This window comes from Ammospiza nelsoni, chromosome 17, assembly GCF_027579445.1.
Source record: "Ammospiza nelsoni isolate bAmmNel1 chromosome 17, bAmmNel1.pri, whole genome shotgun sequence".
In the NCBI taxonomy this organism is placed as follows: domain Eukaryota; kingdom Metazoa; phylum Chordata; class Aves; order Passeriformes; family Passerellidae; genus Ammospiza; species Ammospiza nelsoni.
In genome coordinates, this window is record NC_080649.1 from 13,750,539 (window position 1) to 13,777,312 (window position 26,774).

Sequence of the window (26,774 nt, forward strand, 5' to 3'; positions counted from 1 at the left end):
AGAGCTCTCTTATAAACCACCCTTCCAGCTCCAGCCAGGCTTCAGAGCTCACACAACAGCTACACACAGAGGCACAAAGGCCACAGCTCTTAAGACAGACAGAGGGTTTGTGTGCTTGCTGCAATCTATAGAATTTGGCTCTCCATCCTGTGAACTCTGCACACTCCAGTGTTCCCTTGGGGACTGGTGTGTGCCTGGATCAAAGCCACAAAGGCTGTTCCTATAGCAAAACCCAGCACTCGCCTCTGATTTCTTCACACAGAAGAAACCTCTGCACAAAGAATTCATATTAATCACCACAGCCAAAAGCAGCAAGAGCACCTTTCAAAGGCCCTGAGCAGACAGAGGCTATTAAATAACCAAAGGGATAGCTGAGTGCCTCAGTCTCCTACGCAGGCTTGAATGAAAACAGCCGTGTGCTGATTTGGATTTCATTTTGAGACCCAACTCCTCCAACTTCCACACCAGGCAGAGCAGGGAATCATTGCAGGGTCATGTCCCCCATCAGCTCAGGAAACTGTGGGAGGAGGTTTGGGATGAGTGTAGTGGGCATTGCAAAACAAACAAGGAAATGGGGTTTATTTTTTTAATAAATCCATTTGCACATCAGCAACACAAACAGCACAGCCCCGGAAAGGGCAAGGATTGCAGAGCTAGACTGACCTATTTTCATTCTGTTTTCTCTTTATAGTGAGAAAATAGAACTTGGCAACAGCACTGGGATATGGGAGAGAATCTTTTGTGTCCAAAAAGGAAGATGCTTTTCATAAGAATGGGCTGCAAGGCTCCAAGCTCTCACGTCATATTTATCATGAGCTCCTCATCTGCCTGGATTGCTCATGCCTTCAGAACTGGCTCTTTTAAGTGCTTCCAGCTCCAGGCTTGGTTTGACTTCTTCCCCTGAGGAAAGAACTGCTGCTGTCATGTTTGAACTGCACAATCCTTCCTGCTAGTCAGCAGGACACCTACAGCTGCAACAGTCCCAGGGGCCCTGCCAGGAGCAGGCTAATGGTGTGCACATCCAGGATTCTGCCACACAAGGCAGGGATGCACTCATAAAAAGAGAATACAAATATCCCTGCAGCCTGCTCCAAAAACACACTTGTCTCCCAAACCAGGGGATCTAAGGTACAAACACATGAACCAGTTACTGCAGGAGGAGGCAGGCTACAACTGGGAGTCTTTGAACTATTCTCTGTGAGCTGCTGCCAGCCCCACAATGGAAATGCAATGCAGAGTACCCTCTCCTTTATCTGGAGGGAAATTACATTATTACTAGTAAGCAGTTGAGGCACAGCTCACACACCTCCATGTTTCTCCTGATTTCTAAAACTAGAGAAAATGAACACAGCCAGAAAAAGAAATAAAATTGAAGACACTGAGGGGGGGGTCTTGAGCTGTTCAGAGGCAGGTCAGTGCTAATTCCTTGCCACTAAAGAGATTTGGACATTGGTAGATCTTTTACCCTTGGGGCGATGCACGAGCTCATCCTCTGAGAACTGATCTCACCACAAGTAACCAAGCAAAAGGCACTTCAAAGGTGAGAGGAGCAGTCCTCTCCAGATTTAAACTAATTTCTGTTTCATCCAAAAGGCTTCTACACATATCTGCACTAGCACCAGAAAGTGCAAGGTACTTCCCCTGGGCATGGGGCTGCAGAGGTGAGCACACCTTTACAATCACCTACACAATCACCTTCCCCAGACCTTGCTGGTCATCTGTGCTCCCACAAAAGTGATGACACAGCTCCCTGAGCTGTGAGTTCAGCAGTTCAGGACAAGAGGCAGGCGGCTGTTGGCAGCTCTGTGTTCCCAGGATCTTGGCTAGGAAATACTGCAGCTGAGTGTATCTCCCAGCACAATTACCTGGGAAAGTCTGCTGAACTTACTTTGAGACAGGTCAGGACAGGACTGACAAAGCCACCAGCTTTTAAATGGAGCCCAAACAACTGCAGGAGGAAGCTCCTTGGCTTGCAGAAAGGCTTCCCCTTGGTCATGGAAACCAGCTAATCCCAAAGCCAGGCCCAACACACAGTGCTGTGGCTTTCAGGTGAGCAGAGGCTCCACAACAAGCAGAGGCACTGCTCAGGGAGAGCCACCCTCCCTTCCCTTCCCTCCCCTCCCTGCTCTCACCCCAAAGTGCATGACCATGACCACAACCACATTGCTGGCAGGAGTTTTGCAGGAGTGCTGATACTATCAGGATCAGAGGCTGTTCCAGCAGGGAAGCAGGAATAACTTGTTTAGCACTTCTAAGGAGCCATGCTGCAGGCTGAGAGCTGGGAGAAAATTCCTGCTTTTCACAGGGAGACAGAAAGTTTCTCCCATTTTATGACTCAGCATTGATTTAGGAGAGTGGAAAAAAAAAAAGGTGTTTTATTTTAAAGATTTAAAAGAGCATCTTCATCCCAATCAAGTGCAATAGAAGAAGTGTTGAATTGATACACAGGACAGCTTTTGCACATGCTTGTTCCATGAATGCAGCTGTTAGCACCAAAAGAGATTGAGGAAAAGGAAAATCCACCAGCCCAGGCAGGGAAAGCTGCATTCCTGTTAGTGCACCGAAATGCACTGCTCCACTCAGAGCTCTAAGAATGCAGCCCAGATTTTTTTTTTCCACTAGAATTTGAAAAGAATAAATCAAAGTAATTACAGCATTGCCCTTACAGAATTGCTTTGCAAAGCTGAAATCAGAGCTTCAAAAGGTTTTTACTAGCAGCCAGCAAATCCAGAGAAGCAGAGATGCCTACTTGGGCAGCTGCACTGGCCCCAAGACGTGCTTCAGGAGCCACTTCCACATGGAAAAATAGCCTGGGTTGAATTAAAGCAGCTTATAAAGTCTATATTTGTATCTGACTTCCCCCTACACATCTGCACGAAATCAGGATCATGCCTTCCAAAAAGTTCCCTGGCTCCTGGTGCAGCCCCTGCACCCACATTTACATAACATTTATTGTTCAAGCAGCCCAGAGCAGGCACAGGCAGTTCATCATTTCTGTATTTTGGAGAATAAAGTGTGATTTATTAAATGAAAGGCCACAAGTGGAAGAAAGAGCTGAATGTGGGTACTTTGACCTTTTAGAAGGTTCAGTGCACCAGGGACTGCTGCCACCCCAGTAGGACAGCACAGAACCATTGGCTAATTTTTCATTAGTGGGGAAATCACTGCTGATCCTGGTTTCATGCAGAGGGCTCAGGAACACAGGCTTCAGCTCTGCCATCTAACAGAGATCCCTCTCTCACTGAACCATGGACAGGGTGGATTAAAATAATTCACATTAAAAAAATTCTTGGAAATCAACAGCTCTGATCATGTTCAGAAATTCTATCTAGGAATTGTTCAAAATTAATGTAAAGACCATTGGGTAGATCATGTTTGCTGCACAAGTTTTAAAGGACAGATAACAGCACTGGTGACAGTCAGTGGCTCAGTGAATGGCACTAAATTTCAGAAAAAAGTGTTCTTAAGTGAACCAAAACCTGTGTTTTCTTCCTCCAACCAACCAGCCAAGAGCAGAGCTACTGTAAGTTACAGAGGACTGAAAACACTCTCTGTGTGGTTATATTTGGTAACTAAAACAATTCTATTAAGCAATTATTCTTCAAGGCACAACTTGACAAGAGAGTCTCTTAAGAGTCCAACACGAGCAGTTTAAGCAACAAGAACAAACACTGCTGCTCTTGGGTCACTCAGGTACAATTCCAGCCCAACACAGCCTGGTTCAAGACATGGGCTAAAAAAAAAAAATTAAAATGTTTCTTTTTAGAATAACTTTGGGTTATTGCCATTTTGGCATAAAATGAAAAAGTGGGAGTCTGAAAAAGAGATTTTAAACTATATGGATATTCTTTACAGACTGTGGCATAAAAAATGCAACACAAGGTTTAATATGAAGCTCACTGTGCTGCAGATGCAGATGTTTCATTGCTACTGACCAGAGACAATGAAATTCTCCTTCAGGGTAAACCAACAGGGGAAAACAAGATTAAAATCAATGATTTAAACCAAGCCTTACTGAGTTAAGCCATAGCTTGAGTCTAGCAATGTAAATACATCCACCCTGGCCATAGAGGCCCTCAGCTCTCCCCATCAGCCCATGGATGGTTTCCTTCTGAGGTCACAACCCAGGGAACACTGCAGGGCAGCACCAGGGACACTGGGCACCTCTCCACGTTGTACCTGGTAGGGAAAGAGGACTTCAATCTCCAAGGCTGCCATTCCAACACCTTCACTAGCACTAAATTCACAGGAAACCTAAGGACCTAAGAGACAGAACATGGAAACTTCATCAGGATTTCTAAAGCTGCATTCAGCTCTGCTCTGGAAATGCTGGATCTAAACACAAAGTGTATTCAGTTTGTTGAGAGAGAATTTTCAAGCACTTTAAAAAGGAGCTCCTTTATTACCTCCCCAAAATAAAGGCAGCCATAAGCATCAGTAGAAGAAGGGAAAGGGGTCTAAACAAAAATTCTGGATCAGGGTATTCTCCAGTTTGAAGGAATGCATATCTGGATTGGAGAACTGAGCCACTCTCATTCCTAAAAATACACTATTCATTGATCATTAGTGGGATGTTTGTACTTTGCATAAACAAATAAGCCCTGTTATGGTTTGCCATAGATATTTCTCCCTGCTGAAGCCTCTGCAGGTCCCTTCAACCAAGGCAAAGTTTAGCCCCAGCTCCAGAGCATCACTGCAGAAGCCATCAGCACTATGTCCAGGAGCCTCTGGTCAGCCAAAAACCTCTGTTAGAGGAAGCCAAGAGCTTCTGCAGCCTGAATCTTCCTTTACCCCTGGAGCCAAAGGAATTCTTTGTCCCATGGCCATTGAAGTGCACCATACCATAGCAGCAGCTCACATGTACCCAGCTCACATCAGCAGAGCACATTCCAGCCACCTTTGTCTGAACATAGAGAGGAATTTTTTCATACAACACTTGTGGGATACAGTGTTGACTGGAATGGTTTAAAGGTGCTGATTTAGATAAAAAGGTTTTCAATTCTGGAGGGATGTACTATCAGGATATGAGAAGGTTCCCACAGATGACATTTTGGTCATTCTTTCCACAGCTAACCACAGATTAATGTGTACATGGCAGGAAACACACACAGACAGGGCTGCAGGAAGAAAATCCTCTCCCCTCTCCCAACAGCCAGTGCTGAGCTGGGCATTTATCCCAAAATGGGATTTGGGTGGGCCTCAATGCCACAGACTCACTCTGGTAATGTCAGACTGAACTTTACTTTGGTGGCCCAGATGCTCCTGTCACAGGAACACAGAAAGGCAGTGAACTGGGTGATCTAGAGGGAAAAAATAGGCAGCATTTGAAGGGAAGGGTGGTTGGGTTTTTAATTTCACACAACACTTCCCTGACAAAACATACAGCTGTGAGTTCTTCTCCTTTGCTGCACACAGAATGGTTTCCCTATACCTAAACTAAAAAGGGAACAAGAGAAGATATTGGCTGTGTGAGGGAATTGAAAGTAATATTCAAAATCATCAGGAAAAACGAGAAATTTCCCACTCTACCACATGTGGCAGCCCTGCCTCAGGGGTGATAAATGAGAGGTGTTTGAGAGCTCATCATCCCAGCTGCTGTGCCCCTCCTGTGCCCACCAGCCCAGGACTTACACGGCCATGCCACCAACAAACTCCTCTGTGGCCTGGCAGTAGATTGTGATGGCAACACGGGCATCTGCATCAAAGGTGAACTCCAGGCTGTACAGCACCTTCTGCTTCCCATTCTCCTCAGTGGGGCTGTCAACATCATCTTTGTACCTGAAAGGCAATGCCACAGGATTAGAACACATCTTATGAGATATCAACAGCATCACTCTGGAAATAGAGACAAGAGTACTCCAGCCTTGGTGTTCCAGGCAGTCAAAGCAGCCTGGGCTTCCACCTTGGGCTTCCCAGATTTCCATTCTTTCCCCTGAGGAAGGTTCTTCCAAGATGAGACTGAAGTTAGTGAAGTGAATTAATTATGGTGTTAAGGGGTCTCACCCAGCCCTACAGGGCCTGGACACAGAATGATATTCAGGATCTGTGCCAGGACACAGAATGACATTCAGGATCTCCCTTTCTTCTCTCAAATGCTGAGGAGAAGAAACATCCTCCTTCCTTTTACATCTTCACATTAGGCTCAGTATTTGGGCTAAAGAAATCCTGCATGGACTTGAGAAATCTGAAGTGTAATTCTTTTAACTCTGCAATGAAATGGTGAGAGACAAAAAAACCCAAGGTCTCTGTAACACAAAGAACTCCTGAAGCTCAGCAAAAGGTACCTCCAGTATCACACAGAAGATGACATTTAGCTCAGAAAACATCCAGATATAAGAACTTCAAACACCTTTAAATGTACAAATGATCAACTAAACCACTGGTGCTGTGAGGGAGTTCACATGCATTTATGGTATGAACGCAAATTAACACATCCAACTGCAAACAGACACATGATAACCAATAGAATGAGAAGTTATTTCAATTAATGTAAAAGCCTAATTTGGCTACAAGCTCCTGCACAGCTGGATCCCACTGTGTGATCACCACTGGCAGGGTCACTCCTTTGCCCTACTGCAGGAAAAGGCAGAAATCCATTGAAGAAGAGGTCTGAGGCATCTCAGGGGCAGTGAGCTGTGGCCATGGGCACCTACAGAGTGCCAGAAGTAGCCAGAGAAACCAGATCTTGGAGCAAGTAGCCAACACACCACATCACAAGAAAATTACAGAATGATGGGATATCCTGAGTGGGAAGGGACCCCCAGGGATCATCACCCAGTCCCACCCCTGGCCCTGCACAGACCCCCCAACACTCCCACCCTGTGCCTGAGCACTGTCCAAGCTCTCCTGGAGCTGTGGCAGCCCTGGGGCTGTGCCCATTCCCTGGGGAGCCTGGGCAGTGCCAGCACCCTCTGGGGGAAGAACCTTTCCCAAAATCCAGCCTGACCTTGCCCTGCCCAGCTCCAGCCATTCCCTGTCCCTGTCCCAGAGATCAGAGCTGCCCCTGGGGAGGAGCTGCAGCCCCCCCTGAGCTCTGCCCTCAGTCTCCTCCTCTCCTGAGCTGTCCAAGGTCTCCCTGCCTCAAAGAGCAAAGTGACAGACAATGGATGTGATTCACTGGCAGGGCAGCAGCAGATTCTCCATAAATTCAAATCCCATGACCACAGGTACCAGTGTGAGCTCAGGCTCTGTGTGGGAATGGTGAGGGCAGCAAGGCTGCCTGTGAGAGGTGTAACAGCACTGACCTGTCACCCAGCTCCAGCCCCACTTGTTCATCAGTAATACCTTAATTGCTGTGATGGCTGGGTCACAGCCAAGCAGCTGAACTATTCAGGAAAAGCCAGGCACCCTCTCTGTCTTCACAGTATCAGCCTCTCCCCTCACTAAACAGCCCTGATGAATACACTGTACTGTCAAAAATACCCAGAAATGGGTCAGACATACCTCTATAATTCAATCTAAAATTGTCAAGGGAATCCTTGTTTATCAAGTTCACTGACATACAACAGCTGCTGCCTAATTAAGAGGGTTCCAGGTTGAATTTTTTTTAACACCACACTGAACAAGAATGAAATATTCAGTTTCAGTAATTTAATACAGAAGGTGCAAAATAAAATTTAAGAGCAGTAGAATCAAATACCCAACACATGTACTTGTACTAATGTAACCCCTAACTAATGGCACACTCCCACATTCCTGTCTGAAGGGCTTGGAGAGGCTTTGGCCAGAGGTTCACCTAGGTCAGGGCAGCAAATCAAGCTAAAAACACCCAAGATGCCAGTATAAAAAAAAATAAATCCCAAGAATTGGAGTGTTAACATCTGCAGAAACCTGGACACAATACACAGTACAGAGCAAGATGGGATTTTGCACACAAAGTGAAAATCATGGCATTGGAGGCTGTAAAGAAGAAACACTGGCCAGAAGGGCAGATTTACCAAAAGAACACAGGAACTATCAGCATTTTGTGCTGGACTGACCCAAGAACACAGATGGCAACAATCCACTCACAATGTTGTGTGTGCCCAAGAGAGCAGCACCACAAGTCATCTCTTGCTGGGCTGCACTCTGTGGATCTGAGGTTCAGTGAAGGATCCAGGCTAGGACAGACTTGGTACCTCTTCCAGAAGCAGCAGGGTGGGAGAACCAGCACCTCTTGCAGGCAGAGGCTCCTTCAGCCTCACCTCATGCACAGGTAGGTATTAAATAGAGCACAGCACATGTGACAGCTCCAGCACAGACTGGGATACCTGAGACAGCACCAAGTAACAATGGGGACACCTGGGCATGGGGCAGCTCTCACACAAACACATCCCTGGCACAATCACTGCCTGATTTGTCTTCTCAGGGAAGTCAAAAAGCACCCAGATCACCCTCCTGCTCCCAGCCTCACCCTGCAGCTCTCTGTCAGCACTCAGAATGTGCTTCCATCCTTCCAAGGAGATAAGGGGTTAAAGTCAGACTAGATCTGTTGCCCTGGGAAACCACTGAGGGGCCACTGCAGTGCCTGGAGGGAAGGTTTGTGAAGGATGCAGGGAGGAGAGGCTGAGCCTTGCCTGCCTGAACAGCACCACTGAGCAGAGGGCAGGGTACAAGTGCCTAAAAGGTGACAGTCACAGCAAGGCTGTGCCCTCCTGCTGCTGCTGGAGGGACAGAAAATCATTCACAACTTTCAGTACCTGAACAGTACAGAAAGATGCAGAGAGACTGGAGATTGATAAGGCAAGGGGGAATGGCTTCACACTGACAGAGGCAGGGTTAGATTAGACATGAGGAGGAAATTCTTCCCAGTGAGGGGGCTGAGTCCCTGGCACAGGGTGCCCAGAGCAGCTGTGGCTGCCCCTGGATCCCTGGCAGTGCCCAAGGCCAGGCTGGGCAGGGCTGGGAGCAGCCTGGGACAGTGGGAGGTGTCCCTGCCATGGTAGGGGTGGAAGGAGATGAACTTTGAGGTCCCTTCCAACCCAAACCAGTCTGGGATTCTACGAACTGCCACATAGCAAAGAGTTCAGGTGAGAAACACCTGCACAGATGGTAACTGGCCTGAGGAACAGGCAAAGCCTACTGTGGTGCATACTTTGAGAGGCAGAGACATCTCATGTGCCACCTTAAGGTGCAGGAATGGTGGGATGTAACATCAGGGAAGTAACAGGACAAAAATCACACATTTTGCATCCCTCTTTCATTGAAGGAGATGTGGCAGACAAGGAGGTGGTTCAGGTGCTTCAAGAGCTCGTCCGTCTCCACCTGCACTTGAATTTTGCAGTGCCCATTTAGCCAAGCCCTACAGACAGTGTCCATGTGGGGTGGTCACAGATGCATGCACAGATTTGGGAACCAGTGGCTTTGCTGGATGTGCCTTTGGGTCATGCACAGAGGTGCATCAGAGCCTTCACAATCACAGGTACAGAGGAAAGAGACTGACCACCTTTGAGAACAAACAGCTGATCCAACGTTTTGATGCAAAAGGCAAAGCAGGATGACCAAGGGAGCTGAGGCCACCTGGTCTGACATCACTCCTGGATAAAACAATGGAAAGGTTGGAGCTTTTAATTGTCTGTTAAAGAATTAAAAGATAAAAATATAATTAACAGCAGCCATGACAGTTTTATAGAACTAGGTTGAGCTAAACCAAATTTCATCCTTTGAGGAGATTCAAAAGTCTGACCAACCCAGCAGACATGCAGGATAAATGTTAAATATCCCTTGACTGAGATCTGCATTTACCCAGTGCTTGAGCAGGCAATAAATGAGAGCAGAATTAGTAACATCTCTGTCAGCACTGCCTTCCACAGGGGAGAGCATCACCAAACACAGGGATTCTGCAAAGATCTGTCCAGTTTAACACCATCCAGGCTGCAGAGCAGGCAGTCCCAGCCCCTCACCACCTGCAGCACAGGATGAACAGATCCAAGGACCAAGATCAGCCCCCTGTGCTGCAGAGGGAAGGGATTTCCTTTCTCTCACTCCCTGCAACTCACCTATCTCCCCTCAGCCCCCATCATCCACCCCTCTCAGGCCCTCATCCAAAACACCCCATGATTATTCTCCATGACACTCCTGATGCTTCAGACACACTCCCAAACCACTACAGCTGCTGATTCCTTCAATGCTTTTGTTGCTGTCCAAAGCCCAGAAGCTGAAGCAGAGAAGCTGCCCCAGGGTGCAAGAACAAATATTGTGTCCTGAGCTGGTCTTCCTCCTGCAGCTGGAAGTGCTTTCAGGAGAAGGAACAGCCAGTGCCAGCACAACAGGTACTGGAGCTCCAAAACAAAGCTTCCAATCCAAGGCTAAACGTGGGACACAAGAAAAATAGAAGGAAGCCTTTCTCAGTGAGTGGTTAACAGCAAAATTCCTGCTACCCTGCTCTGAGGCTCACAGTCTCTTCCTGCCAGAGATCAAAAAATCACACGTGACATTGAAGACTCAGAACTTCAACACCAATATACACAGATTTATTGTTTATCCTGTCAAAATTCAGGATCTGGCAAAGCTCAGAATTTTGTCTGGTCAGAGCTGGGCAAGAAGGCCAGAGTGGACACTTCCCTATATTCCTCCATGGCACCTCTCCTGTGAGGAGAAGCTGAGAGAGTTTGTATTGTCCAGCCTGGAGAGGAGAAGGTTCCAGAGAGAACTCAGAGCCCTTGCAGTGCCTAAAGGGGCTCCAGGAGAGCTGCAGAGGGACTTTCAACAGGGGCCTGGAGTGACAGGACAAGGGGCAATGGCTTCTCACTGCCAGAGGGCAGGATTGGATGGGATATTGGGAAGAAATTCTTCCCTGTGAGGGTGGTGAGGCACAGGATGCTCAGAGAAGCTGTGGCTGCTCCTGAATCCCTGAAATGTCCAAGGCCAGGATGGACAGGGCATGGAGCAGCCTGGGACAGTGGAAGGTGTCCCTGCCCATGGGACAGCAGATGGAACAAGATGGTCTTTGAGGTCCTTTCCAACCCAAACCAGTCTGGGATTCTATGAAAAAGCTTATGGGGGATGTTACCATCAGAACATACACTTAGAACTTTACACCTGGACACTTGGCTCAGTACCACTGTATTTGGTGGAGGATGTGGTAAATTGACCAGCTCTGGAAAGAACGTGCAAATCTCAACCACTGGCTGTGAATAAGCCAGGCTGGAGAGGCACAGAGTGTCCTTCACGGGCACAGAGGGAGGAAGACAAAGCCTCTGGGCCAGAAGAGCAGAAGAGCACAAGACAGAATGTACCCTTGGGGACTGTCAATAAACCCTCATTTTGGGTCTACATCAGTGCAAAATTCAATAGAGTCATGTTGGCAGTGTTGTCGTCAGCACTGACACAGCAGCAGCAGCACAGGAGCCTGTGAGAGCTCATGAGGCACAAAAAGAACTGCAAGTACCAGGAATTGGAGGGATGAAAACCTAGATACTGTCAACATGGACACTACATTCCAAATAGCATTCCAAATAGTCCAGAGCTGCAGCTCTGGGAGATGGGACGTGAGCACAGAGAGCAGAATGACAGAACTATATGTACAAACCACACCAACTGCTCTATTCACAGCCAGGCCCCTCTCAGGGAAAAAGCCACTTCCCATTTGGCTTATGTTCCTTCTCTTTTTTCCTAGAGAAGTACTTCACCCTTTTGCTGAAACACCAAAGAGCTTTCAGAGCAGTTTACCAATGGTCACTTATTTGGAAGCTCCATCAGCTTTGAAATCACAGGTTTTGCTCATTTAAAACAAAACAAAACAAACAAAAAACCCCACATCTGTTTTCACATAAAAACAAACTGAGGGGTTTTGGTTATGACTCCAAGTGCTCATGTTACACCAGGCTCTCAGAGCCACCTTGGCTGGGAGCTGCAGCTGGAGCCCTGCCAGAGCTCCAGCCCCAGACACAGAATCCAGAGTGACTCCAGCCAGGATGGTTGGGGAAGGCTCTGCCTGGACATCTGCCCAGAGCTCAGACCCAAACAAAGCACTGAATGCTGGGCCCTGTACCTCAGCCATCTGTTGGAAAGGGGACAGCTGCAGGTCTGAGTGTGAGCCAGTGCTTTAATCCAGCTCTGCTGGTTCAGATCTCAGCATGGAGCAGTGAGAGCTACCATCCCCATGACTGTCCTTCCCTCGTGCATGGGACACAAGCCACCTAAACAAATGCATAACACTGGGACCAAACTTCATCCTGGCAGCAAGAGAAACTGAGGAAGTTTCACTCAAGACCCATCAGCCTTCCAGGCCCGTGACTCGCACCAGAATCAGCTCCCTTCTGGCTTCTCCTTGCACAGGAATGCAGGAAGGAATCTGTCTGTAAAGTTTATTGACCTGACTAATACCTTCCGCTCGTGCTAATGATTTCATGGCTTTGTTTACCCCTCCAGTCTGTCCTGCAGAAACAGACACATCACTGGTCCTGCTAGGAAACACAGATTGTTTGGATAAGGAGCACATAAACCACTTGAAAGCTCAAAAAGGAACACAGAAACATATCTAGCAACAAGGATCTGGATGTCAGCCATTCTCCAAAAGCTCACAGTACAGTTTGGCTGTGGCTGAGAGGTCCCTGGGGTGAGTAAAATGAAAGGTTCAGGTGATGGCAGTACCTGACAAGTCGGAGAGAATCCTTGCGGATGTTCACCAAACTCCTCAGTGTCTTCACTGGCTCGTGTGGAGCTGGAGTTATGTAGGGAAACTGCAACAAAGAGGCAAATCATTCTTGTTATTACACTACAAAGGGTAGCAGCATGTTACCTAGCATGCAATTTACCCAAATCAAGAAGCACGTAGCTTTCAGGGTGTTCACTACAGCAGCCACAAGGAACACCAAATTTTATTTACTGCTAAATAGCAAATTTTATTTACTGATAAATCAAATGTGTTTCAGGGTGAAAATCCTGCCCTGGCCCAGCAATAGCTCATACTGGAAATGCACACTTTAAGAAAGACCTCATGAAAATGCCCTTTTTCTCAACCCTGAATTCTCAGTCAGGAAAGCCTTGCTCTCCCAAGCTTTTATTTCCACTAAAGAATCCACCTCCAGCTTGAGCAGAAGAAATGCAGCTCTTTCATGTGTACTGCAGCATGGAAGCAGTGATCTGACTGCTAATCAGCATGCTGAAGCCCTGGATTACTGGGGGAAACTCTTTTTATTCTGAAACAATGGGGCAAATGTTCTGGAAAAGAAAAGAGACAGGGCTAGGGGGCCTCATTCTATTCTACAGTCAAGAAATCTTCCCTCACAGATTGTCCTTTAAATAGGGACAATAATGCTTCAGACTGTAATTCTCCATAGTGGGCACAGGATCTCCAGTGATAAATGCAAAGGGAACTGCTTACTGTGGTGATCACAACCTGTGCAGCTGCAGAGCTGCCTGCTGGGCACCAGGGACCACCAACACATTTCCTTAGAAATGAGGCAAAGCCTCCCTCACTCCAAAGCAAGAACTGGGCCCATGTCCAGAAAACAGTGCTGCTGCTCAGTGCTTGAGTGGTTTGTTTTTTTTTTTCTCTTTTTCCTTGAAGATTAATCAGAGCTGCCAAAGGGCTTTAACTTTACATAGGCAAACTATATTCCACAACAGCCTCCTTCTCTTGAACCCACTTGGCAAATGTCCCAGGGTGTTACTGGGCTCTCCCCCACTCTCCTCTGGAGAAATGATGAAACCCAGAGCTGGGATGGCAGCAAGGAAAGCAGGCTGAGCCATGCAGGTATTGCACTGTGCCAGCTCAGCCCTGCAGGGAGGGCACAGGGGATGTGGTGAGCACCCCAGGCCTGCCCAGCTCTGACACAACCTCAGAGCTCCAGCTCAGGTCTCTCCTGCCTAATTCTGTTGCCCAACTGCACTTCCTGCTTAAACAAAGACTTCCCAGATTCCTCCTTGTCCATCCTGTGACTTGAGTGTGGTTCTAAAATGATCAATGGCACAGGCTCAGGAGAAACTCAGAAAGCAGAATGTGCTTGTAACTGCTGCAATTCCAACTTGCCTCAGTTTCCCTCATCTGTAAAAGCAGGGTGATCCCAAACTGCCACCAAGCATTAGAAACTTGAATTAATTAATGGTCACAGCTTTTCTGATGAGACATGCAGGTAATTAAATTAAATAATCAATTAAACTAGAACTGTGACTTCTAGTTCTCATTTTGATGTTTGGAAGCTGCAGAAATAACTAGGAAAAAAGTGAGCAAAGCAAGCAGCTCTTCCCTTTCCTCTCCAGCACTCAGAAAACATCTCCAAATGGCTCCTACTCTGTCACCTTTTGGTTCTTTTTAAGCAGTTCTGAGATGCAAGAGAAATCCAAAACATAACATTTTGCATAAAATTCCTGTCTTTCCCTCACAACAACATTATTCTCTTTTTAAGAACAAGGCAAGCACTTGAGCAAGCAGCTTTTCACAGTCTCACAGACATCTATGGGCCCAAAATTACATTATATTTTAGCTAGGAAAAGAGAAGGAGGGACTTTCTGAGCAGCCCACCTGGGTATAAAACCCACATAATGTCAAGGTCTGTATTAACATTAACATCAAAGTGAGGCCACTCAGACACAGCAAACAGCAAATGTTGAACACAAAACCTGCCCAGGAGCCTTGGGAAGTTCAGGCTCTGCTTCCCAGCCCTCTCTGCAGCAGGTTTTACACTTGTTCAGGCAGGCAGGCAGAATTAGTCCCAAATTCTGTGCTCCTCAGCCCCTGTTCTTCCTCCCCCACCACCAATTCCTTCTGTCCTGAGTGAAAATAAGCCTCCAAGGTGAATTCAGCCTCTCAGGAAAACTCAGCTTGCATCTGAACAGACTGGAATGACATTCCTCAATGTTTGTGCCACTCTCCTCTACAAACCCTACACAAGATTTTCCAAAATAGGCAGGAAATAAAAAAGAGTAAAACAGACAGAACTTGCCTGAACTGGTCTATTTCCAAGGAAGTTTAAGTCCATGTTCTCACCAAAAAGGTAACCCTCAGGGTGAGGGGTGTCAAACTTCTCACCTCCCATAAAGAAGTGACTTGCAAAGTAGTTTCCTAGAAACAAAAAACACAAGAGAATGGAAAAAAAAATCCCTTTAAATGAGTGCTTCCTGGAAAAGCCTGTGCAGTTTTAAATTCACAAGCATAAGAGCCACATGACACAGAAAATACTTGCTTATTCACCCCTTCCCTGTAGAATTCAGGACCAGTGCCAACAGTAGGAGAAAGGAAACAAACAAACAAACCAAACAAAAACCTGGAATAAATATTACAGTGGAGATAATTCCATTTCAACTTGTTTTGCAGAGGAAGCAGGAAAAGTCAGCTGTTTCCAATATTGCTCCATTCTGGTCAATTCTTCCTGTTTTGTCCAGCTCCCAGTGTGAAGCCCAGTCCCACAAACACCTCAGAGAGGAATGAGGCTTCTCCCACTGCAAAGTTCAGACCAGCCAGAGGTCTCCTGTCACCTTTCATCCCCTCTTTGACTCCCATATCCCACAAAAGAACCACTCCAAACCTTTACTGGGGGTGCTGGACACTGTACACCCTGCTGCTGATTTAATGAATAATGCTGACAGTTCCAAATGCAGAAACATGGATGTCAGAGAGTGACTAAAGTGAAAGTCAGCTCTGAAAGTTTCACCAGGAATTTGTTTCATTCATCTTTAAGGTGATGCACTACAGTGAAAATTTCAGGACACAAAGCATGTGCATGTGTGGGATTCTGGAGCTTGGAATTGACTGGAAAATGAACAGAATTAATTCAGGTGTGTGAAAGCATCACAGAGTAGCTCCCTCCTAGAAAGACTTCAGGAAAACACTCAAAAGTGAACTTCACAGAGGTAAAGTTTCAGAGAAATAAGTGTCAGGAGAGAACCGAAATAAAAGGCTCCATCCAAGCCACTTCTCTTCAAGTTTCAGAGTGGGGGATGAGAGGACTGAGCCAAATGTACATTTGCTTCCCTGGGTGCAATGCATAGACAGCATAAATTTGTGTTAAAATGAGTCATTCCAGAAGCAGTCACTAATCCTCTGAATGGCTGGGGAGGCATTCTGGAGGGATGTGCAGTCCCTCTAGCTAGGAGCAAGCAGGATTTACTCTGAAATGGAAGGGGTTTCATGAAAGGCCCTGTTTTTTCCATTAAGGCTTTCTCCCTTTATGCTCCAAGAAAGGCTCTTTTCACTCTGCACAGATGGCAGTGCCTTAATGATGGTGGGATGGCTCAGCTACTGCTGAGCTCAGCTCACGAGCACCCAGATGTTTGTAGCACTGAAACACATCCTTCTTTCCAGATACAGCAATCACCTTCAGCACAGGTCCAGCAGCTACTCAGAATCTGTCCTACAGAATCACAATAACAAAATCACAGAATCATTTGGGTTGGAAAAGCCCTCCAAGATCATCAAGCCCAACCTCTGACCCATCACCACCTTGTCAACCAGACCAGAGCACTGAGTGCCACATCCATTTCCTGGATACAAATGTAGGTGCCCCAAGTGACAGGGAATCTTTTCCCACTCATCCCAGAAGCAACAAATTAAAAAATTAATCTGTGTATAATCTCCAAGCACAGCCAGCCTGACACTGCCTCTCCATCAGAGATACATACCATGGAGATTTGTGTATGCACTGAGGTTCAGAAAACCACACTGAAGGCTGGAATAGATTTCACATTTTATGTGGGTCAGGCAGGATTATGTTTTGGAGCATTTTATTTGATCAGCTGAGAAGACAATGCTTGTGCAGGATGTCTCAGTAGCACAGCAGCTGGTTATCTGGGATCAGAGTCAGAGAACTCCCTCTTATCCAGTGATGGGTCAGAATTACAGAATCATAGAATTGCCTGGGCTGGAAAAGACCTTAAAGATCACACAGCTCCAACCCCCTGCCATGGACACCTTCCATGACACCAGGCTGCTCCAAGCTCTGTCCAGCCTGGCCTTGGACACTGCCAGGGATGACAAAGCCACAGCTTCTCTGGGAAAACCTCTGCCAGGGCCTCTTCACCCTTGCAGGGAAGGATTTCTTCCTAATATCCAATCTAACCCTGCTCTCTGCCAGTTTGAAGCCATTTCCCCTTGCCCTGTCACTCCAGGCCATTGTAGATAACCTTGCCCCATCTTTTCTCTGAGCTCCCTCCAGATACTGCAAGGCCACACTGAGGTCACCCCAAAGTTTCTCTTTTCCAGGCTGAACAATCCCAACTCTCCCAGCAGAGCTGCTCCATCCCTGGGCTCATCCTGGTGCCTCCTCTGGGCTCTCTCCAGCAGCTCCAGCTCCTTCCTGTGCTGGAGGCAGCTCTGCAGGTGGGGGTCTCAGGTGGGCAGAGGGACAGAATCCCCCCAGTGTGGGACCAGCCCAGGACATGGCTTGAGGGTATCTCCAGAGATGAAAAGGTCCCTCTTGTTCAACTGGAACAACACCCAGACACAAAACCAGCACATTCAAGGCACCTGCCACTGTCACTGCTCCACCAAGAACAACTTCTGACATCTCTATCAAATTGTTGGGATTTCTCACAAATACAGCAGCTGGAATCACAGCTCCAGTTCCACATTCAGACTGAACTCTCTTTATCTCCCTGCTAAGTCACCTACTGCAATGTGAAGGAGAGGTTTTTTCCCCTGAGGCACTTCCTTTATAAGCAAACAAGAAACAGTGCCAGGCACGAGGAGCACAGGGAAAACCACTCTGAGGTGCTCAGAGGGAACACACAGAACAACCCCGAGGCTCTGCCACTGCTGCTGCACACACAAAAGCTGCCACACACACGAGGTCTCAACAGACAAACAAACTAGAATGGCAGCAAACTGTCTCCACACATTTATAACACAGTTTTCAGCAGCTAAAAAAAGATATTTTGTTGCAAGCTTTCAGAAAGCTCTTGCTACAATGACACCCAAGTTCAGAGCTCTCAAGGTAAAACCAAAGTTATGCATTAATCCTCTCAACCATTATCACAACCACCTCAGAGTTTGCCCAAGCTGGAGGCAGAACATTTTAAGAAAGCATTTCTTAAATATCACACCAGGGATTAAAACTAAAAGGAAACTTCCAGATGGAAAATATGAGGCATCCTCTTTAGCAGTCACTGTGACATTTAGGATTTTTAGTGGCTCTAGCAGGAGTGCTCACATATTCTGTGCATTGGAATCCCAGGTTCCATTTCCAAGTCCAGCACAAAGATAGCTTTAGAGCTTTAGCCAGGCTATCATGCCTCTGGAACCTTGTTGCTATTGTTCCCCCAGGCTATAAAACCACCTTAAGCAGGTGTGCCAGCTTTACACACAGCTCTGTGGCTATGGGCACAAGGAGGACAAGTGTCATTCTCTTTGGCAGGAAAAAGAAAAAGCAAGAAATCCTTGGATGGATCCTCCAAGCACAGAACTGCTACAAACAGAAACCCTCCAGGAAAATGCAGTGACATGCTGACCAGGAAAGAATCACACATAAATAAAAAAGGGTGGAAAAGGATAAAAATGCCAGAGCAAAGCAAAACTGTGGCTTCATTTCCCCAGAGTAAATCAGCACAAAGCACAGAGCAGCATGAGATAAAAGAGAACATGACCAAGTGAGGCAGATGAAGCCCAAGCAATGGCTGTAAGAGGAATTGTTGTGGTGGAAAACTTTACAGTGGCTGGAAAAACTGGGACCACTGGGACAGGACAGCCACATCTGACTCATTCATTTGTCCCATGCAAAACCAAACTGGAACCCAAGGCTCCTCCAAGGCATCAAATGACACCAAAACACTTTATATTTAGTACAACAGAGTGCTGGGGTTTATTAGCATAATTGCACCAGCATTAAGCACCAGATTGTCCAGTCATAGTTACCTCTCCCTAATCCCATATCCATGCAACACATGGCTGGGATGCACAAGAAACAAGCTGGGAAGGGACACAACCTGCAGGAGGCTGAGCACAGCTGTGATCCCATCACAGCACGGCTGTGCCACAATGCTCATTAACAGAAGCATTTAGGTGCCCATTCAGGCTTCTCACCATTAATGCAATTAACAGTGAAGTGATAGAAATTGGGTTCTGTTTAATTCCTCAGGCAGACTGACAGCACAGTCCCAGGCACAGCCTGGACCAGCACACAGGACAGTGCCACTGTCATGGCACCCAGCAGCACAGAGATGGACTGGCTGTGACTCTGGTACTCTTCTCCTATTTAAAATTGCTCTTTCTTTGATTAAAGCTTCATTCCCAAACAACAAAGCGGTTCATCCTCAGAGAGGAGCAATCCACTTCCTTTTTTCCCTCCCAGGAATCTCCAGGGAATCCTCTTCAAGAGCCATGCCAGGGGCACGTGCTCTGTGCTGCAGAGGAGCTCATGGAACAGGAGAGAGCTGTGGGGAGCACTGGGGTGTGGGATCTCAGCACCTCAGGATGGAGGTGCAGAGAGGCCGAGACCACCCTTGGGGGGCTCGGAGGTCCTGGAATGTTGCCAGAAGTGTCTGGTGGCAGGGCTTTGATCCTACACAGGAGATGAGACCTGTATGAGGACTGGGAGGGTTTCACTGGGTGAATGGTGAAGGGATAAGTTAATTAGAGTGTAAAACACAGGGTTTGGTATTTTGGTACAGGGGGGTCTAAAGAAGTAAGATGGAGGAATTGGGGCGTGTCCTGTTCTTCTTCTTCTTCTTGGCCTCCATCTTCTGTGGTGATGGTGGCACTTTGAGATTGGTTATTACTAGAAGTGCACCAGTTAATAAGGGTAGAAGGTATTGGGGAGAAATGATAAATATTGTACACGTAACTTCGGGTATAAAGATAAGTGACCGCCCCGGGGGCTTGCAGTGTGCCCATGGCTGGCTTGCTGTGCAGACCTCTGTCGGACTGAAAGAAAATCTTTTAGATAAACAATTAATAAACACCGAGACCGAGACAAGATCAGAAGTCTCTCCTCGTCCTTTGAAGCGTCGGCTCTTCAAGGCCATCCCTGGGCCTTTCCAGGCCACCTAAACAGCACAGAAAACTTACAAGCCTAAACAGCCGAGAAACCGAGCAAGTGGCATCCCTGAGCTATCTCCGGTCATAAATCAGAAAAGAGAAAAGCATGAAAACTTGACACTGGGGCACTGCTCACTGCTCCACAGCAACAGGGACATGGCACATCCTTCACTGCTCCAAGCACCGAAACACCACAGAGATCACAACTCTAAACAGGGGAAAGAATAACCATTTTTAGCCTGTTTCACAGAGGCACTCACTTTTCTGTATAAACCAGGCCTTCCTGCCAGCCCTTCAGGCAGACACAATGCCAGTACAGGCTCCACAAAGCAAGAAATTTTGGTTAAAAGGTACCACCAAACAGGGGTCAGAGAAGGAAATTTGGTATCACCTTACAGCAGCCTCAGACATCCAGATACAGGAGGAAAAATGTAGATGATGCCCACCCAGAGCATTGGAGGAAGAAGCAGGGCATTTTCTGAGGATTTTTGACTACAAAACTGCACACAATTTCCAGCAAAGCTGTTAAACACCCTGCTTCACCGAGGACTGGTTCATGCACACCAAGGTGGATTCCTCAGCAAGCTGCTCTATCCTCTCCAGGGCATGTGACTGACCCAGCAGCACCCACATCAAAAGGCAAGAAAGGAGAAGTGAATATTCACCTCTTCCTTTGCAACCAGCTGTGCCTCACCAAGCTCAGCCACCGTGTCCCTCTGCACAGGCAGGCTGAAACCACAGCCACAACACCTGGATTTAGGTTTTTACCTGGATTTAGGGTTTGTTTCCTGGCACAGTGTGTCCTTGAGAGGGGGGATTTGCTCCTTGATCAAACCCAGCTGAGCAGACATTTGTAGTAAGTGAAGATCTGCTGAGACCAGAGACAAGGAGGGATGGGATGGAAAGGAGAAGGACAGGGCTGCACACAGGATGGGTGACCTCAGGAAATGCTCCATCTCCACTTGTTCCAGCCTGTCTGGGGTAATCTCAGAGCCAGGAGTGCCAGTCAGGCTCACTCTCCAGCACACACACCCCATGGAGAACCAGCTTCTCCCACACAGGGCTCACAGCAGCAGGGTCCAGTTAGAAATAATTAGCAAACATTTAGCCCAATGCCACTGTAGGACATGAAAGAACACAAGCTCACACTGCTGTTCTCAAGGTGAAGAAAAAAGGGGAGTTTATTTTCTGACTTTAACATTTATAGTTTTCTAAGAGTGCCAGTGGATTGGAGGGTGACAGTGCCACCTCTCCAATGACACTGGACAGACTAACAGTCTATCAACTTTCTCTTCTGCTATAAAAGAATGCAAAACAATCAGTTACTTACAGAAAGTGTGTGAGAAAGTTTGCTACAAGAATGTCAACATCAGAAGGCTTAGAAAATCTTAAAAAACCAAGGAGACAGCCCAAGAACATTTTGCACTACTTCCAGCTTGCTTCCTGAAATCAAAACCTCAGTCATCCCCACTGCCAGGTTTGGTCCCAACCTTCCCATCTCCAGGACACTCACTCTGGAGGTGGCAGGACCTCAAAGGACACTGTCCCTCTGACACACTGAAGGAGGGAGGGGAGCTGCCATCTTAACAGTCCTCACTGCTCTGGGCTTTGAAGCTCCACCCCAGAGGTGTTCACCACCTCCTGCCTAGAGTTTGAACAGCTCTTCTCCCTCCCAAAGTCAAGAGGATCCTTGTTAGATAAACCCAAAGAATGTGAAGAGAAAGCCTTGGCTTAACACCAGCTTTCAGAAAGAGCACAAGAAAATGCCACAGAGAATTAATTAACAAGCCTCTAATTGCATCCAGAGCCTTTGTAGGAAATACAAATATTTTTATTTAACCAGCTGCTTGAAAGCATTGGCTGCTCAGCTCTACAAGGGAGGTAAAACATGAGGAACACTCCTTGGGAGCATTATGGCCCCCAGATCCCCTTCCAGGGAACACACAAACCCAACCTCAGAGTGGGATGGGGTTACCTTGACAAGCCCCAAACCCAGCACACCATTAACTTCCAGTTCAGCAGCACAGGAACAACAGAAAGAAGTTTCATGTCCATTGCATATGGTGGTTATAATTAATCCTCTCTTTATCTAAAATGCTGACACACACAGACCCAGCTGCAGCCAAGCTGTGACACTTGCCCTTCCCAGCTGCCCAAAAACCCAGCTCCCAAACCCCTGAAAAAGCAATTATATTTTCTAAGAGAGCCAACACAGCTGTTGGAATTTTCTAGGCAGGTTTCCCCCTTCCACTTCCTCCATGCCACCATTCCTGCTGAGGGCCAACCTGCAACAAGACAAGGTGTAACAGGACTTTATTTGAGATGACAGGACTTTATTTGAGGTGATCCTGCACCCCCTCCAAACTAAGCAGGGGTTCTGGCCCCCTCTGAGGATGTCACAGCCAGCAAGTCATGGACACACACAGGACTTGAATCTCTGCATGAAAAGTCTTTGTATCTGAGAGTGAGGGGACCCAAACTGCCGCTCTGCAAATTCTTCAGCCTGCCTGGAAAAGCCCTGACAGAACCAAAACCTACAAAAAATTGTAAGCAAATGGATATTGCAGGGGGAAAGATTACCTGAATTTCCCTGACCACTTGTTTTCTAGGAAGAATAAGTAAAACTCTTTAAAGTTAAAGCTGGCCAATCTCAAAAGCCAGCCCAAGACAAGGTGAGTCACGGGCTCATCCCACCTGCACACAAGCGGCACCCAGCTCTCCAAGCCCTCAGAACAATTCCCTGGAAAACAAACACCCAGCAGGCCGTGCCAGCCCAACAGCTCCGAGGTGACAGCCACTGCCATTTTAAGGAGTTAAAGGGGAATTTGGCCATCGTGTATCCAACCAGCCCCGATTCTGCTCCCTGTCCCAGCGAACCCCTTTACAGCCAGAGCCGCCCGGGACCCGCAGCTCGCTGAGGCCGCACTTGCACGGTGCGGAGCGGTCCCCGAGCACCCCAGGACCCCGGGATCACGGGCGGTGACGGTGCCAGGCGGCGCGGACAGCTGGATGAGGCCTGGATGAGGCCTGGGCACGGGGACACGGTCAGAGCCGGGCACCGAGCCCCGGGCAGAGCCGGCCCGGTGCCACCGCTGTGCCCACGGACACCCATCCATCCACCCACGGTCTGTCCGCCAGCGCGGCCGGGCAGGGCCGCGGGCAGAGCCAGGGTCGGTGACAGCCCAGGCCGGTGACAGGCAGCCCTTTCCCCGGCCTCCCCGCCCGGCTCGGGGGGCACCGGGCCCGCCACGGCCTGTCCCCCTCCCCGGTCCCCGCGGCCCTCACCGGACTTGGGCGGGTAGCGGTAGGCCGAGTTGGCCTGGATGTCGATGTCCTCCACGCCCGCGATGCGCCGGCTGAGCAGGGAGCCCATGGCGGCCGCGGACAGGGCGGGCGGCCCGGGGGCGCAGAGCGGCGGCGGCGGCACCGGCACCGGGACCCGCACCCACGGCGGCGGCGCGGGGCACGCCGGGACAGCGAGTCCTCACGGCCCGGGACTACAGCTCCCGGCAGCCACCGCGGCGGCGCCTACCAAAGGTGGGGCGGGGGGGCGGCATCTACCAATAGCGGGGCGGCGGGGGAGGTGGCGTGAGCTCTGCCGGCAGAAGGCGCTGCGGCGGGAACGGGGATGGGAATGGGAGAATGGGAGAATGGAGGATGGGGATGGGATAATGGGGATGGGAATGGGAACGGGAATGGGAAAATGGGATAATGGGAATGAGAGAATGGGGAATGGGAAGGGGAATGAGAATGGGAATGGGGAATGGGAATGAGAACGGGAATGGGGATGGGGAATGGGAAAAGGAATAGGAATAAGAATGGGAGAATGGGAAAAGGGGTGAGAATAGAGATGGGAGAATGTGAATAGGGATGGGAATGGGAATGGGAAAATGGGAATGGGGAGTGGAGAATGGGGAATGGGAATGAGAAAATGGGGAATGGGAATGAGAGAATGGGGAATGGGAAGGGGAATGAGAATGAGAATGGGAATGAGGAATGGAGAATGGGGAATGGGAATGAGAATGGGAGAATGGGAATAGGGTGAGGATAGAGATGGGAGAATGGGAATAGGGATGGGAATGGGAATGGGGACAGGGATGTGCATGGGGCACTCTGCATGGGAGGGACCCAGGCATGCACATGGAGATCATGGGGGGGACACCTTAGATGGAGAAGCCCTTGCGAGCTCACACAGGGATGCTTGAGGACACGTCCCGTACAGGAAAGCATGGGGAGGATGGATGCCCAGGGACACACCTTGCACAGGGATGCAGAGGGAGGATGCCCAAGGCCATGCTCTGCACAGGGATGCACAGAGAGGATTCCCAGAGACACATCTGGCACAGGGATGCACACAGGGGGAATTCCCAGGGACACATCTGGCACAAGGGAGATGCCCAGAGGGACACAGCCTGCACAGGGATGCCCAGGGAGAATTATCCAGGGCACTTCCCAGAGGTGGGACCTGCTACTGGCTGGGGCTCAAAGCCAGCAGGAAAGGAGGTGATCAGTCTCCCATGGGGAAGCCTCTCCTTTCTGGGTTCCTCCCCTCACAGGTAATCCACACATGAAAGCAAATGGAGATGCCTGAGGTTTGGATGTGAGGACAGGGAATGGCCACGGGCTGCCTCACATGTGGGACACAACAGTCAGGAGGATGGCGTGGAGGAAGAGGCACAAAAAAGCCACCAATGTCCCAGGACTGAGTCCCAATGTCCCGTCTGGCACAGAGAACAGAGAAAAGCCACTCCCTGTGATGGGAAGTGCCTCCCTGCACACACACTGCAAAGGAACTGGGGACCCAAATTCCCGGCAGTGGAGCTGGGAATCACTGAGAGACAAAGGAGCTGAGGTGGCAAATGTGAAATCCCTTAAATTGGCCTTGGGAGCAGAGAAGAGGGCTGGGATTTAGGGAAATGGGATGGAGCAGGGAGGGAGCAGAGCCTGCCAGCACGGGAGGATTCTGTGACAGCAGTGAGCAGGCAGTGGGTGGAATTTGCTGGCTGTAAACACAAACTAAAACACGCCCAGCAGGAATAAGCAAACAATCCCCAGGCCAAACGTGCTTCCGGACAGTTGTTATCCCTGCAGCTGCCGTGGCCACACAAACACAGCCAGAGGGGCTGGGAGAGGCACGGGATGCAGGGCAACACATGCTGGGGGTGAGGACAGGAACAGACCCTGCTCTTCTGCATCCCTTTGTGCAGCAGGGCTGGGAAGGAGGACAGGGAAAAAACCTGGAATGAGCAACAAGTCCTGCTGGCCAACCACAAGAGATGAATACCCTGCACCTGGCACAGGGGAGCCCCAGTCTCTGGCAGTGCCTTGGCAGTAACTGTGCCTGGCACCTCTCTGCTGTGTTCCCCAGGACCCTCACAGACACAGGATGGAGTCTGATGACCATCACAGGGACAGGGATGGAGTTTACTGACCATCACAGTGACCATCCATGTGTGCTGGCCCAGAGTGTGTCCAGGGCTCCCTGCCTGCACAGCCACAGGAACAAGCTGTGGGCAGTGCCCTGGCAGCAGTGGGGTGATGTGAACAGCCACCAGCAGCCCCAAACTGAGCAGGGTGAATCCACAACCCCCAAGGCCTCACTCTGCAGGGCAGCAGCTGATTGGGGCTGAGCTGGAGCAGCCTGGGCACAGCAAGGATCAGTGGGTCCATCTCCCTGTGCTGTCCTGAGAACTGGTGGCAAAGCACAGTAGTGTTTACACCATGAAACAGGTGAGGAGGGGAATTTGAAGATGAGAGTCCCTCTCCCTTTCCTCCCACAACCTGAGCACCGAGAGCATCCTGCCTTCTCCAGCTCAAAGAGGCATCCAGAGGCAGCTGCCCCAGAGCTTTTTTTGGGACAGAATAGTGGAATCCTAGAATGGTTTGGGTGGAAGGGACCTTAAAGATGATCTCACTGCAAACCCACACTCCCTGGGCAGCTACGAGCTCGGTGCCAGGGGGGTTAAGCAGGGAGAGCCCGGTCCCACAGCCAGGGGTGTTGGCTCTGCCCGGGGAGCTGCAGCAGGAGGGCAGGAGGGGTTTTATTCCTCCAGCAGGGGGAAGGTCCCTCCTGAGCCACCAGGCTCTTCGAGGCACCTGGAGGAAGCCATCGGGCCCTGTGGGGGTTGTTGCCATCTGGGAGGGTGTCAGAACTCAGTGCATCCCTCTGGGTGTCCAGAGTTGCCAAAACCCCTGCCAGAGGGCTCAGAGACCCTGGCACACAGCCCAGAACACCTGGGGGTTTGATTATGACCCATGGAGCAAATTACCAGCTTTGTATGAGGACCTGAAAGCCACAGAAGTTTAAGTAGTGTAATAATAAAATTATCACTAGGTGAAAAAGTAGATTTTGGGGTTTTTAGAATAGGGGTTTTGTGGACAAGATGGAGGCACTTGGGCATGCCCAGCCTTTCTTCTTCTTCTCTACCTCCATCTTCTGCTGTGATGTTGGCACTTTGGGATTGGTTTAGAGTAGAAGTTCACTGTCTAACACAGGTGATAGGTATTGGAAAGTAATTGTTAACATGTTATACACAGTTTGTAGTATAAAGAGATAACACCACCCTGGGGGAAGAGTGCCTCTGTCTGTCGTGCTGAGCAGACCTCGACCTGACAGGAGAAAAATTTTTATAGATAAGATCCAATAAACAACTCTGAGACTGAGAACTGAAGAACTCAGACTCATTCTTCAAACGTGTGGGCCAAAACAGAAACTTTTCACGTATCTCAGGGCTGCAATAAACTGCACACTCCCGAGAGGAGGGCAGGGGCTTTGCTGGGGAATGTGTCCCGGAGAGCCCGTGTGTGACACACAGCGACAATAGCAGCGGTGTGCCCGGGCGGGGCTCAGCCCTTCCTGCCCAAACCCCAGGGCTGGAGGGCA

General features: G+C 48.9%; 1 protein-coding gene across 4 annotated transcripts in view; it reads right to left on the reverse strand.

Annotated features, from left to right (window-relative positions):
- Nucleotides 1-23,355, reverse strand: part of MGRN1 (mahogunin ring finger 1) — a 48,844-nt gene extending 25,489 nt beyond the window's left edge. For all 4 annotated transcript variants that reach the window (XM_059484177.1, XM_059484179.1, XM_059484176.1 and 1 more), the window contains exons 1-4: nucleotides 23,177-23,355; nucleotides 14,868-14,986; nucleotides 12,574-12,662; nucleotides 5,632-5,778 (exon numbers count right to left, since the gene is read on the reverse strand). In XM_059484177.1, coding sequence (XP_059340160.1) covers nucleotides 5,632-5,778; nucleotides 12,574-12,662; nucleotides 14,868-14,986; nucleotides 23,177-23,264 — 443 coding nt within the window. In that variant the 5' untranslated portion in view covers nucleotides 23,265-23,355. The remainder of the gene's footprint in view (nucleotides 1-5,631; nucleotides 5,779-12,573; nucleotides 12,663-14,867; nucleotides 14,987-23,176) is intronic.
- Between the last annotated feature and the right edge of the window lie 3,419 nt (nucleotides 23,356-26,774).